The following is a 15,791-nucleotide window of genomic DNA, read 5'->3' as shown; positions in this document are numbered from 1 at the left end:
TGGTTATTACTGCAAAGCTTGCACATTTTACAAATAACTATGATTCTTCGAATCCATTGTATCTCTAAGCATGATTTATGAACCTGTTAAGTAAGACATAAGATAAATAAGTACAAAGTAAAGAGCGTGACAGTAGAAATATGCGGTTAGTTCTGGAAAGTAGAGGGTACAAAGCTACATTTGAGTTTACAGCATTTACCTGCACAGCCTATTTTCCAGTGTACTGAAGAGCAAGTTAAAGGAAAGTACAGGGTACTAAGCTATATTTACACCATACTTAGCACTAAGATGCTCCTCAATTCATAGATTTTCTGGGTTGTTAAAAGAAATTACATATGCAGATGACCTGTATGACTGATGTATATCCCCTGCCGTACCCATGCGAGCAGATTGCAGATTAGAAACGTACATTTCATCATAAGTACATTTTATCATAAGTCTGCTACGTATGTATAACGTCTCAATACAAAGGCTAAACAGTGTGTAAAATATCCACAAAGTACTGGATCCGTCAGTCACACCTCCAGGATTTATTCTAGCTAGCCGTGGGTGCACAGCATCTACATGAAGCACTTGTAGTGCCTGACATGAAAGTAGGTGGCCGTATGGCCTTCCCTGGATGTGCACTGTAAGTAATGTTAAGGGATTTTAAGGGATGTAATTATGTTTAGAAGTACAATTAATGCAAAATAGTAGCTGCTTTCCTTGTTTACAAGATTTGTAAATTACCCACTTCTATGGTCATACAAGTTCTAATTAATTCACACACACAACTGCCAAATGCACATTCTGTCAAAAGTAAAAAAACAGACCTACAAGATTTTTGCTAGACAGCAACAATATGTCGTCGCAGTACAATGAAAAACATGTATTTCCAAGATGATTAAATGGAAGTTAATGTAAAATAGGAGTTCATTTAGAGTAATTTACAGCATTTCAATTGGTCCATTTATCCAGAATAATGAACATTGTGTGGAGAGCCGCTACAAAGTTCATATGATGAAGAAAACAAAACAAAACAAAACAAAAAAAACAGACAAATATGGAGATGTTGTTTATTGGACAGCAGGGATATGATGATATGTATGACTGAGCCTGTTCATTTCCTGAGCGAGATGAACTCATGGAGCAAAACAAATACTATTAATAACCAAGGAAATGTACTAGACTTTAGCTATTTAGATATCAGTGGATTCAGGAGGTGTTGAATTTTGCTTGATTATCCTTCTTATTATTTTCTTGCTCCAGATTGAGAACTACATCAAAGAGAGCATGAAAGCAGAGATGGCCCAGTTACAGCAGAGCGCAGTCCACAATCACACGGCAGCCATGTTGGAAATGGGCACCAATCTTCTTTCCCAGACAGCCGAACAGACCCGAAAGCTGACCGATGTTGAGACCCAGGTATGTCCCTCCGAGGATCCATTCCACGCAACACTTACTAAGCTAGTCCTCTTCAAATTATCTCCACAGGGCCACCACTAAAAAGCCAAGGAAAACACTCGAGCCACATAAGATGCCTGTTCTCCTTTTAAGCATTTTGCATGTTTGTGTTCCCACCACACTCAGTGTCTGATGTGAATTTGAATGAGACACACAGGAATATGGCATGGCTTGCTTTTGCTGATTTGTCAAATGAAGGGTTTGCTTGGGAAAACCACTGTTCTTAAGTGCTACCGTATGGCCAAAGAACGCAGAAGTAGCTCTTTTTTTCCTCCTGTTTATGACCTCTCCAGAGGTGCTGCTGGTTTAACACTGACCTGCCGTGTGTTTATGAGTTCTGTATTACTGCCCTGTTTTTAGTTTGGCTGTGCTGCTTCGCTTGGGTTTTAGGTCTTGAATCAGACGTCCAGGCTGGAGATTCAGCTGTTGGAGAATTCGCTGTCCACCAACAAGCTGGAGAAGCAGCTCATAGTGCAGACCAATGAGATCAGCAAACTGCACGACAAGAATGGGTAAGAACATCCGTGCACACTGAGCAGCATTCACTTACTTAAAGGAAGCATAGAAGGATAAAAGAAACCCCAAAGTCTTAAACACTGTAAAAAAAAGCCACCACTTTTTGTGTGGTAAAGGTCAAATGTTACAGATTTGAGCAATATTTCTTTGGTTAGACTTTTTGTACATTTATGACTCGCATTGGGAATTGAGGGATAATGTCCTAGAAGATTGTTTTTTCTGGACTGCCAAGGAGGGCCGGTCAAGAGTTGTCAATGTTCCTGCTGATAAAGCTACTCCCTATTGTTGATAATACACTCATGTGAAAGTGAGTTTCAGAGGACATTGCGGTCTAGCTAGCAGTATCAGTAATAACTATAAACTCATTGGGCCTCATTCACCAATATCTTCCTTAGAATCTTCTAAAATTTGTTCTTGAGAAAAGTCCTAAAAAGTCTTTTTAAAGTGTTTTTAAACCACAAAAATTACAGCCAATATCTTAAACTGATAGATCACATTATCCTCTTAAATTCAGCAAATCCCAAATTAGGGCTGCACGGTTTTGGAAAAAAACTGTCTAGCAACGTATTTTTGTTCTGTAATCCAACAGATTTCATCAAATTTCATCAACATTTTATGATGATCCACCATGTCTTGATAATAATAATGCTGCTGTGCCACCAGTGACCGGAGTCCTAGTGAGCACAACTGCCTATGTTATCTCTGGGTGGGTGGATGGTGCTTTCACCCTCATCACTCTTAAGTGATGTTGGCCGGCACAGGTGTATGTGTTAACGGGTGCGGTGGAGTTGGGGACCTGGTACTTTCCTCCAAGCGAGTCTGCAGTTTGAAAAGAGGCGGTGGCTGCGGAGGAGGACACGTGTTAAGTCCTTACCCTGCTAGTGTTGGGAAAATTGCTAGTATTAGGGAGAGCTACAAACGGGTGGGTTGACTCTTACCAAATTGGGAGAAAAAGGACATTGACAAGAAATTCAAAAACAAAAAGCTGTAGCATAATATGTTTGATTTAATCTTTAGTCTTATGTGACATTGCACGATCTGTGATGTGACTATTGCGCATGCACACATTGTGATGACGATGCTGAAACAATATATTGTGCAGCCCTTTTCCAAATAAGAAAACATCAGGAATGTCAGAATCTTTGTGAAAACTGCATAAGCTGGTTTTAAGAAATTAATTTAAAAAGGAATGGTTGTTGAAAAAGGTCCAAAATATGGTGTCATTTGTTCCTACATTCAAACTACACAAGTTGCGAATGACCCACACCTGCTCAACGGCTTCCTTCAATGGCAAAATAACGACTTTGCCATTGGAAAAGGTAGAAAAGCTACATTCTAAAAGTAACATTTTTGAACCAGTAACTTCAAGTAAATAAAGCAATGGAACCTGCATCCACTCATTTCTTTTTTACTAGATCTAAAATATAGGGACTATATGGACAAAAGTATTGGGACATCTGCTCATTCGTTGTTTCTTCTGAAATCAAGTTTATCCTGCTTTTGTTGGAGAAACTGTCTCTACTGTCCAGAATTTGGAACATTGCTGTGAGGATTTAAAGGGCATTCACTTACTCACTTACTGGCATTAGGCATGGTGCCAATAGGGTCGTGTTTATCTGCTCCAGAGAGTCCTATTCTCCACAGGCACTAGACATTCATTTGAAGGGGCATGCACAAACATTTGGGAATATAGTATATCAGCAGATATATCAGTGTTAGGTGGAATTGAAGAGTGTGTGGGACAATTTGATGACACATTGGTAGAAGATGCACAGGAGGTGCGGTTTAGCTGAGGAGGCCCTAAGTCGGGTTTTGGGCTCCTCATCTAAAAAAACATGTGCTGTCTGGCCAGGACAGGCACTGAGAACATTTATTTGCCATTGCAAAGAACCAATATCTGATTTGTTTGCATAATTGGAGGCATAATGCTCTCCTGCTAATCTCGTAACTCTAAATAACTAGTCCTGCAGCTGGATCATGTCCAAGCACCATGACTGTCTCTGATGTTAGTTAGCTAGAGATCATCAGAGATCATATTCTACAGCTTTTTTGAGATCTACTTCTTCAAACTGTTCCGCACAAGCTGCGTTCCCTGTCAGCCTAAATTAGGCACGCTTAGCCTTGTTAAAAAAACAAAAAAAACAAATACTTGCTGCACATCCAAAAAACACAACACGGCCCATTACACAATACAACTTTCAATTCTCAAGAACCGACAACATATTGAGTTCTTAGACAGTTACTTGGTCCCGTACTGTGCAAAGCAATGCACCCTGCCAAGAGATGAACGATGTCCTCTATTCAGCCCTTAAAATATAACCCTTATGAAGACATATTTTCCTTGATGGACTGTTGCATGTTCAATGATTTTGCAATCCATGTCGCTGGGATAGCTTTTCAGCATGGCGTTTTTTAATTGGCCTGATGGGACCCGACTCTCATCGCCAGTGCACGAGTCTGGTTCCCAGCGCTCTCTGCTCGGCTGCCCAGCTGCAGTTGAAAAATGCAGACGAGAATTCATATTTCCTCATCACCATCATAAAGACAGAGGCTGCGTTCTGTATTTGGTTTCCAGTGCTGATGTCATTTTATTCATCTTAGTTGAGCTAACTGAATATTTTGATATCAAACTGCTATTTTGACACATTCTGTCATCATCCAAAACTCATATCTAAAACCTTGTATCTCCAAAATGGTCAGTTGGTTTAAGGAGAAAGACAAAGAGCATATTATTGGTCAACACATGTTGCAATGTTGCAAGAGTTATTTTATATATATATATATATATATATATATATATATATATATATATATATATATGTGATGAGGAGGGCTCATGCTTTGGCTTAAGGCTCCAGAATGGCTAGGCTCGGCAATCATATCATTTACTCGCTATTACAAAGGACAAAGTAGACTAATATTTCATTTGCTGCCATTATGCAAGTCCAGTGTTCTCCTGCTAATCATATATGAACATTTATCATATATAATCATTTACATAAACTATAAATAACTAGTCATGCAGTTGGATCGTGTCCAATAACTATGATTTTTTTCTGATTAGCTTGCTAGCTTTGATTAGGAACCATATTTTGCAGTTTTTTTGCTTTACTTGTTCATACTGTTTACTACTAACTGTGTTGACTGTCAGTATAAATTAGACTCTCTTAGCCTTGTTAAAATATACCTGCTATTTTTAAAACAAACACACACACACACACACACACAGTCATATGTATATAGTGGGAATAAACACAGTTAGTTCGGTTGACACTGGCGAAACATTGTGGCATGGACTGTGTTAAGTGATTGAAGGTGTTCATTATATGGGTTAGTTGATCCACAGTGGTGTGTTGATTGCTCTGTACCGCTCACCAGAGTTGTCGTTCCTCTCTGGCACCAATGGCCCATGGGGCACCACTGTTATGCCGTGGACAGGCATTCAATGAGCGAGTAGCCCATTCTCAATAAAGCTTCACTACGGCATCTCTAGAACATCCTGCAAAGTTAGAGCTTTTTGAGATACCACCACCCTTAACTCCATACCTTATTATTATGCCCTTTGTTTATTGGTTAATCCGCCTCCTTTGTCCGTAACAATAGTTTTGCACTCTGCAACAATGTAACTAGTGGGCTAGCTTATTTACACATGCAGTAAACCCTGTCATCTGGCATCTGTGATGTCCCGGGCAGAGTTCATTCCAAAGCAGGGGTGGTCATAGTATTCTGATATGACTGTGGGTATGACGAAGGGTGGTAACATTACAGAAACTGCTAATTTTGTGGGGTGTTCTAGGGGAAATATGTGTGTGTGTGTGTGTGTGTGTGTGTGTGTATGTATGTGTGTGTGTGTGTGTGTGTGTGTGTAAAACCTGAAAACTAAGCAATCCAGTCTGGCTGCAGAGAAATCCCCAGAAGTATATGATGAAATTGTTTGCTTGTGCAGCGTTTCAGTCATGGATACAGAGTGCATTTATAAAAACATTTAGGCACCTATTATAACCATAGCAAATCAATTTTACCCCCTATTGTGTGTGAATAATGAGACAGCTGAATCATGTCTGACTCGAGACTCTGATTCTCACAGCTACAAGCTGTTCTCTATGCTGTCTTTCTGTTTAACCCTGATTTACATTGTCATTTAATGCATCTTATAACTGGATTGTATCCTAATAAGATCTTAATGACATGCAGTATGCACTTGGTAGTCAAATGCGTTTCTGATTAGTCAGACTGGAATCCATTTACTACATGCGTTTGCATTTAATACACTAATCATCCCAACAGAACGACCAAATGCCCATTTCTGGGTTTTTTATTTTTGTATCTGAACTGTACTGAACTGTATCCTGATGAGATTTTAATGACCTGCATTCCCCCTTGGCTGTCAAATGCTTTTCTGGTTAGTCGGCTAGAAATCTCATTGTAATGAGGTGCTTAATATGCAAATCGTTTCATAACACCATAAACAATTTAATTTTTTTCATACTTTTTTTCTGCCCCACAGTTTAGTTCATTGTTAAACACTGAGTTTGAGGCGTTTACAAGATTTAGATGTTGTGTTTACGAAGGAAATGAGCCATGTTCGTAATGTTTTGGGAGACTATGATACAGTACTGTTTAAAAATAAAGAGATTTGCCTTTTTTATATTATTTACTGACTATTACGTACAAGCAGAACTCAGATTAGACCGTAACACTGAAGCATTTTCCAGTGCGTGCACTGGTGTTGAGGAAGTCAGTTCTCTGTTTACTGATGACTTTGTGTTGACTGATGTTTTTGTGGTTTACTAGGTCTTGTCATCATTAACTGCATTGTTATGAGTTCCTTTTCTCATTTACAATGTTTTTGGTTTGTTTGTTTGTTTGTTTGTTTGTTTGTTGTTTAGATCTTTACCCATTTTTTCTCCTCAATTTGGATCATCAATTATCCAACCCATACATATTCTCAACCAATGCGCCCAACACTAGAGCCAGGCATCGCCTCTATTTTCCAAAACTGCCGTCAATGCAACGTCACCGGTCAACCAACAGTGGTCAGCAGACGCCAGTGCCGGCCAGCGTTGCACTGGGGTGACATGGGGAGAAAATGTCATCTACCCACCCTGAAGAGGGCAATACCAATACAATATTGTGCTCTCTCAGGGCCCTGGTTGCCGATGGCTAGCAGCATGACCGAGATCAGTTTCTTTACTTAATACTACTTTTCACTTTCTCATTCCTTCTATAATCATCATATTTTTATTCTCTTTAGGTTTTTGTTTCAGAAATATGAAAAAACTAATGACAGATTTGACTGAAAATAAATATAAAGTGTTGTCTCTGATGTTGGAACTTTCACACAGTACTGTACCAGGCTGGGGTGTAACACCTGTAACATCTGGCCATCATTTCCATCTGCAATGTAATGTGGACTCACCCTGTTCAGTTTGTTTACTTACTCATTTACCCGTGTGCTTCCTCATAGGTTTCTAGAGCTGAAGATGCAGGAGATGGAGACGAGGCACAGGGAGGAACTGGAGGTGTTGAGGGAGGAAAAGAGCAGTTTGCAGGCTCTGGTGGCCAGACAGAGTGGCGTGATCCTCGAGTTGGAAAGCCAGCTGGGCAGAGCCACGGGCAACAGCACAGCACTGCAGAGACAGCAGCAGGACCTTATGGACACTGTGCACAGCCTCATCAGCCTCTGCTCCAAAGATGGAGGTATGCTAACTCGGCACACAACAAACAACCTCGGTGCATTTAGCTAGCAACAGTGACTGTAGCCAGTCAGCTAGGTAATGTTACCTGTGGTAGCATAGTAACTGCATGGGAACCGCAGAGTCTGACTGTGCTGTTTACACCTGGTATTAACAGCGTCTTTGGTGATTTCACTTGCCTGCGTATAAAAACCAGGTATAAAAACCTTTTAGATGCATTATGAATAGATTGTGATCGGATCCCTCAAATTACATTCGTAGGTGGTCATCCACATTTAATGCAACTGATTAATTATTACTGTTGATCGTGGCTTATCTCTATCATTCTTGGCTCTCTCTCTTTGCTTTGTGTGTGTGTGTGCCCACGCTCATGCTTATTTACAGGTAGTTGAGAGCAGTATTACAGAGTTTGTTCCCTTGCGGTTTAAATAGTTGGGCAGTTGTTGCATTTTCTTATAGAGCCATTACAGGAATGCGAGAACCATCAGCCATGTCACTCCACTGCTGCGTTCTCTCTTCACTGGCTTCCTGTAGCTGCTGCCCGCATCAGATTCAAAACCCTGACGCTGGCCTACAAAGCTAAGAACGGACCAGCCCCTCCGTACTTGATGGCAATGGTCAAAAGCCAATCCGCACCAAGAGCCCTTCGAGCTTCAAGTACAGCTCGGCTCGACCCGCCATCCCTCAAAATCCACGGAAGACAAGTGTCCAGGCTTTTTTCTGTCCTGCACCGAAGTGGTGGAACGAGCTTCCCCTGGGTGTCTGAATGGCAGAATGTATGCTGATTTAACAAAGCTTTTATTTTTAGTCATTTTCAACCATTTCTATTGGTCCATTCATCATGAAATGGATAATGCTTAGAATAACTGCCAACTTAAAAAAATGGAGTTGAAGGTTTTCTTAGGTCAGAGGCAACATGCTACATGTCATTGTGCACCACTGATAAATGCCACTTCCTGTTGAGCGTACGTGCTCACGTCTCATATGTCCCAATTTACTCCAGTCAGACACAGTTGTGTTTTAACGGATGGAGCTTATCACGCTTCAGCACACTGCCTGTGCTTTACTGGTTGGCTGAGATGTCAAACAGCCCCTGTTTGAGTTACAGGCTGGACCCCCATGATGTCTCCCTGCAGCAGTAATGCAGGACTGGAGATTTCACCTTGTCTCTTAGTGTCTCCGTGCTGGCCTGACGCCAACAGCAGGCCATGCAGTGAACTCATTAGCCCTGTTTCCCCACTCTAACCCCAGTGTGCCCTTTTGGCCTTGCGTCTGCCCCATGTCTCTGCGGTCACAGGAAATTTAGCCTGGATGTCTGTGCTGGGACCGGCCTGAGAGTGGAGAAACAGTCCTCTGAGCATGAGCTTCACTTCCTGCTGGGAGGGCACTGTGAGCAAGTCAACTTCCTGTTGCTCTTTCTGCCATCAGGACACTCAGCTGATTCCCAAATGAGTCTTTTAACCAGACTGGTTCTGCATTCTCTGAAGATTGTGAAAAAGATCATGTGAACACATGACTCAGATCCCTCTGGGTGTTGCTGAAACACCAGTTGGACACTGAACGTCAAGGTGGTCATATATTGTCTGTTTTTAACCATTAACTATTTAATGATAATTTAATAATATTTAATGATATGAAGAAATGAATATTTATTTTTAAAAAATCATTTGTAGAATCTAGCATTGACTTCTTTATGCCATATTATGTTCCAAACCAGATTCAAAGAACATTTTCATACTTTTTTTGAATAATAATACAATAATGTTGAACCTAGTTGGTTTTACTCATATTAGTAAAACATAATAATACTATATTATTAAAACTAAAATAAATAAAAATGCTGAAAAATGGTAAATATTAATTTTGCAGTGTTGGTAAATTGGCTTTATATATGCTATATGGTGGTTTATTTTATTATTTTTTAAACCTTTTTATACAAACACCCACAAATTCATAGCCTGAATAGGAATATACACTCACTGAGCAATATATTAGGAACACAATATTAAAAGTGGGTAGAGCCTCTTTTGACCTTGCTCTGAAAATGGCCTCAATTCTTCAGGGCGTGTGATTTCACAAGATGTTGAAAACATCCCTTTGAGATTTTGGTCCATGTTGGCATGATTGCATCAAACATTCCTGCAGATTTGTCTCTTTCTGAACACCAGATCTAAATTCAACTGGATTCTGATCTGGTGACTGGGAAGGCCACTAAAGAACCCTGTACTCACTGTCTCGTTCATGAAACCAGTTTGAGATGACTTTGTGACATCAGTGCATCATCGTGCTGGAAGTAGCTGTTAGAAAATGGGCAAATTGTGATCATTAAGGGTGTTAACAAACCTAAGGCAAACCAAGAAAACCCCAAACCATGACACTACCACCTCCACCAGTCTGGACTGTTGACTCGAGGCAGGTTGGGTCCATGGATTCTCTGTTGGTATCAAACTCTGTCTCAGCAGAAATGAAGATTTATCAGACCAGGCTACATTTTTCCGGTTTTCAACTGTCCAGTTTCTGTGAGCCTGTCCCACTGCGGCCTCAGCTTTCTGTTCTTGGCTGATAGAAGTGAAACCAGACAAAGTCTTCTGCTGTTGTACTCCATCCACCTCAAAGTTAGACGTGTTATCTGAGTTACTGTAGCCTTTTAGCTCCAACCAATCTGGCCATTCTCCATAGACTTGTCTCATTAACAGAGCGTTTTTGTCTGCAGAGCTGCTGCTTAGTCGAATATTTCTTCTTTATTACACCATTCTGAGTAAACCAGAGACTGTTGTGCTGAAAATCCCAGGAGATCAGCAGTTCTAGAAACACTCAACCAGCCTGTCTGGCACCAGCAATCATGCCACTCTCAAAGTCACTGAGATCACAATTTACTTATTGATTTTTGCTCTACGCAGGCATCCATACTACCTTGTTTTGTAGCTCTGCACATGGTTCATTTGTGGATATTTAGTGTATTTGAACTCAATGAAAGATGTGGGCTGTCGTTTCTCTTTGCTTGCTCTCTTGGTCTTCTATTGCAGTATAGAGCTTTAGAGTTCGCTATAGAGGTCATCTTCTTCACCTCTGGCTGAATTAGTCAAAACTTAATGAGTCCAAAGGGACAGTCTGTGCTCTTGAGGTGAAAGGCAGGGTTCGGAGGTCGCCTCTCGGACTAATGTGGCTCCTCTATTGCAATTCAAAACTGGCTTCTTTCCTGCAATTCAAAACTGGCTCTGAAGCTCCTTTCTAGGGGAGTTGAGAGAACTCTTTGCTAAGCAAGCTAGTTATTAGAAACGAGGGGCATATAACGGTGTCATCTAGGGTCTACATGAATTAGCTGTTATTTTGAGAGTGGAACCTGAATAATGCCTCAAGTTCTTGGGTGGAGTAATCTATGAATGTTATTGCAAGCAGATAAGCATAAATCTGGGCTTGAATAATAGGAGCAGACTTGTCATTTATAGCATGGCTGCCATGATATGAACTTTCCCCTTCACATTTGTGTAGCTTAAAGTTCTTTTCCCAAGTTCTCTATGGGCCCTCATGTCTTTGAAGTTACCAGAGAGTGATGAGCTCATCTTTGTAACACAATTATCACTTATAAACACATTACAACTCAGTAAGCCAAAACATGGTTTTAATGGTAATTGAGCTCATTTTGGGCGGCTGTTACAAATCCCTGGCTGCTAAATATGATTTTTCTTTGTCTGTATTGAATTATCCAACCTAATGAACAGCATCAATCATCTTTACAGCCACCATAGCATAGTCTTAGCACTGCAAAGTGTAATTTTCAGTCACCAGGTTTAGCTTTCTAGCAATATACTGTGTCTCATTATAGGACTTCCAATCAGATACTTCTGAAATGGCTCTGTTAGGCTGTGGCACATTCCGTTATTAGGATGGTGTGTTTTGGTCTTATGTAATGTTTTATCTGGCAGGGCAGTTGGCTAGTGCCACTGAATAATTCTGCTCTCTCTACCAGTCGTTTCTGTTGTTGGTGTGGCTTCATCGCTCATCAGATATTAATATGACCTCTAAATCTTGAGCTAAGTGAGTATCTGGCACTGCTGGTTTATATTGACCTTTGTCCTTTCTTGGCCTATTTCAGTCCCACAGTTTACTTTGGGCACTTTAAGTCTTATTTATGCTTATGCTTTTCAATTTGGGTTGAATGAGGGTGTGTAGAGTTTTGGAGAGTTTGTTTGTCTGAAGTTGTGATTTATAGAAATCGCTTCGCCTGTTTGTGCTTTTCACATAAACTCCCCAATGAACGGACGTCCCTACTGAATCAGCAAGAATTCATATGTAAATAGATAGTAGTGTATGAAATAGGTTCCAGTGCCAGGACACAAGCTGTTTAATAGCTCCTGTTACGAAAGCTCAGTTTAAAGTGCAGTTTCCTTATCCCTGAAAATCTTTATGATGTTCCCATCATACCATGTTTGTTTGCACTGTAAAAAAATATGTAATGCCAACTTAAATGATAAAGTTCTAATTCACATTTTTTTTACTTCTGCATCTGAGCTTATTCAAAATCATCAGTAAATGATTTGTGGCTGAAACTGATCTGATTTAATACTGCGTCTGTGACTCCTCCCCTTCAATCTGTTTACTGTTTATTCCCATCTGCTGGTTAGAACTCCCCCTTTCACATGGAGGGAAGGCCTGCCTGTTCTCAAACCCCTTACAATTACGAGAGCTGTTGTGTTGATGCAATTCAAACTCATGATCTCCTTTCTCTTGACAAGCAGACAGTTAGACAGTCACACCACTTTAGAGCTGTGAAGTCATGTACATATCTGCATCCAGGAAAGAACGTAAAGGTACTCAGAACTGTGTTTTTATGTAGTGTAATTTCACAGCTCTGGATCGGCCCTACGGTCTAACTGCTGCTCATCAAGTGGATTGAGGGGGAGGAGCCATAGACTAAACATCAATATAGACTGTATTTAATCAAATCAGTTCTAGCTGCAGCTCATTTACTGATGCTTTTGAGGCTGCAATGTTGACCAAATTGAGATGCAGTGGTTAAAATGTGAATTAGGAGAACCTTTGACTCAAGATGAGTTGCAAGTTTATGTTGACCTGACTATCATTTTTTACAGTGTGTAGATTAATATCCAAAATGCATTATTTGAGAGAGAATATCCAAACTATAAAATATCTAAACCATAAAAATTAGTTAAACCCTGTAGTGTTGCAGACTGGAGTCAGCCGTAAAAATGACAAGAGGCTTTAATTTAAAGGGCAAATCCAAATATTGGCCAGTCGTACGTCGAAGCCAGCAAAAAGCACAGCCAAAACATCAGATCCAAAATACAAGCCAAACAGGAAACCAGAGAAGAAGAAACAGTGTAAAACAAAACAAAACAGGAAAGCAAGGCAAAAACTGAAGAAAAGGGGCCAAACACCAAAAGAACGTTTGATATGTCGCTGGGAAACAATGGCAATACTTCACAAAGCACAATCCAACAAACAGGTTTATAAAGACTGGAATTCAGGGAATGATGAACATGAATTGATTGATAGAATCTGGATCCATGTGATGAACAGATGCATTCTGGGTGCTGTATTCTTGAGTAGGTGCTTGTCCATTAGCTGAGTCAGGATCAGCCGTGACAGACCTTTTAGATCCATACCTACATTTTCCTTGTCAACTGAGGTCAACTTACAGTGTTTGCCTTGTTTTAGGCCAAAATACTAAACACTTCTTTAACCCCTTACAACTCTACAGACTGTTGAGGCTGTTTAGACTGGTATATGTAAATGACCTCTCTTCTGATTGACTGCCCTGTGTTGTGCTTCATTTGAAAAGCAGTCTAGACTGAAACACTCAAAACCACTATGAATGGGCAGGGCTGAACTGCAGCAGGCCCAGTCAATAAGCTGAATTCATCATGTTGTTTATAACAATAGTACGGGTCCTTTGAATATTGCTCTCTCTCTCTCTCTCTTTCTCTCTCTCTCTCTCTCTCTCTCTTTCTCTCTAAGCCTTTCTGCCTCAGCTCCTCTGCTGCAGCAGCTGCTCGGGCTCCTGTCTGGTGGTAAATTGCCGTCCGACAGGTCGAGCTCCTTGTTGTGTTAGACTCCGCAGCGTGCAGTTCCACTCTGTGAACCTGTCACTGCTGGAGATCCTTGTCACCGACACTCAATCCTTTCAGAAAGAGGCAGGCATAATGGCCCCTAACAAAGAGTCGCCCCCCGCCCCTCGGCCTGCGCCTCATGCCAGGGATCAAAGCCAGGCCTAAACACCCCTGACACGTCCCGCTTGGCGATGACATCTCTTCTCCCTAAACAGCCCCAACAGCGAAAACAATGGTGTGAAAGCCGAGCCGCCGCTCTTTCAGAGCGCGAGAGAAGAGGGATCGGAAGGAATTTTCAGCGACATAAGCGGTACCCCGGCGCGTAAATATAAACCACTTGTTATAACAGGAACTTGAAATTTATAGCTTGTAGTATTTTGTCCGCAGACCCTTGCTTAGTTTCAAAATATTGGCAGGGGTAATTATGTGCAGATGGAGGGCGAGCCAGCTGCTGGCTCTGAAAGGCCTGTCGGAACGAGACGCTTTCTCGCAGGGAGCAGGAGATCAGTGCTCTGATTAGAGGCCTTTCAAACTGGAAATGTGTCACTCACTGCCGGAAAGATCTCACTGATAACACACATGAGAGCTGTCCTCCTTTCAGTGGTGCAGGAAAATATCATTATATCAATCTGTCTTCAGATCCCACTGTTCTGATTGGATGAAATTAGCTTTTCTTTTACTCAGATTTTCTACATTTGTTGGTGTTTTCTTTTATACTATGACTGTTTTCCTAAAATCTGATGAAGGAAAATCGCAATACATCGCCAAATATTACATCGTAACCCCTCTGACTCAGCTTGCCGAATTCTCCATGCCTGTGTGTGTACTATTCATTTACTTCTCTGACTTGATTGAGTGTGCCTTGTTTTAGTGGCTAGATCTTCAGTCCGTTCCACTGCCTGCAGAACGTCTCCTCCAGCAAGTGTTTTCACATCACCACCGCAGCCCAGCCTGCTGGTGTTTTTTCAGTGTCTGTGAGTGCGATTGATTTGTGCCTGTCTGACTTGAGACAGAAACAGTGGCTTTTATAGACATTCCATCCCTTCCATCCTCAGCACACTCCCTGCCAACCACAACCCTATATATTTAATCCTCATTGGATGTCATTGCTGAAACATTCTCGGCTCTTGCTCCAAAGGCGTTCCATTATCACAACCGAACTCCTCACATTCACATGGATGTTATTAAACCATTCAGACCACAGCTGAAATATATCATAATAGAGCTCCCGAAGATTACCCTCAACCACCACAGTCATCAGTGCCAGACAGAAAATGTCAGATGCATGTCAGTCACTTTGGTATATGGATGGTTTTAGCTCTGTTGAAATGGAAGGCTTAGTGGCGACAGCCTCCCTACCTCTTTTTGGGGCTCAGTTACAGCAGTGGAGGGTATATGGCCATGCGCTGTACTAGCCTTATCACTGTGATGTTGTTTAACATAATTTAATCTACTTATCCATCCACCCACCCATCCACACAGTGTGTGTGTGTGTGTGTGTGTGTGTGTGTGTGTGCCACTGAGTTTATTGGACCCTTTTTAACACCTCTCTTGTTGTAATCAAGTAGGATCTGTAGGCTGGAGCATCATTGAGCTAGCCTACCTAGGATCCAAACCACCAGTTTTGACCTGACTTGTGGACTATTTAATGCATTTATGGATTATTTGAGGAAAAATATCCAATAGGCTCCAAACATGAGTGTGAAACACATTTTTACAATAAACTATAAAAAAATAGTCTTATACCTACACTTTGCTTGTATGTTATCCTGAGATTGCTGCATTGATTTTGAGATGTTAGAATGAATTATAATTCATTTTAATAATAATATTTGGTAATGTAATGCAGATTTTTTTATTTATATAAATAATATATATAAATATATTATACAACACATATAGATTTTTATATAGATTTTACTAGAATACATTTTTATGTTAAATGGTAAAATAGAATAAAATGTTAAAAATATTATATTAATTTATTATATTTATTAATTTCTTATAATAATTTATCGAAGAAATTAGTGTATTGTTAAAGGGGCAAGCATAAGATTCTGAGCAT

The 15,791-nt window shown here is 40.6% G+C and overlaps 1 protein-coding gene across 2 annotated transcripts in view; it reads left to right on the top strand.

Annotated features, from left to right (window-relative positions):
* Positions 1 to 15,791, top strand: part of angpt1 (angiopoietin 1) — an 85,440-nt gene that overhangs the window by 35,550 nt on the left and 34,099 nt on the right. For both annotated transcript variants that reach the window (XM_072676300.1, XM_072676299.1), the window contains exons 2-4: positions 1,249 to 1,404; positions 1,834 to 1,955; positions 7,427 to 7,659. In XM_072676300.1, the coding sequence (XP_072532401.1) occupies positions 1,249 to 1,404; positions 1,834 to 1,955; positions 7,427 to 7,659 (511 nt within the window). The remainder of the gene's footprint in view (positions 1 to 1,248; positions 1,405 to 1,833; positions 1,956 to 7,426; positions 7,660 to 15,791) is intronic.

Source organism: Salminus brasiliensis, chromosome 3 (genome assembly GCF_030463535.1).
Source record: "Salminus brasiliensis chromosome 3, fSalBra1.hap2, whole genome shotgun sequence".
In the NCBI taxonomy this organism is placed as follows: domain Eukaryota; kingdom Metazoa; phylum Chordata; class Actinopteri; order Characiformes; family Bryconidae; genus Salminus; species Salminus brasiliensis.
Note: the sequence above shows the minus strand (reverse complement) of the source record. Positions and strands in the feature narration are given on the sequence as shown.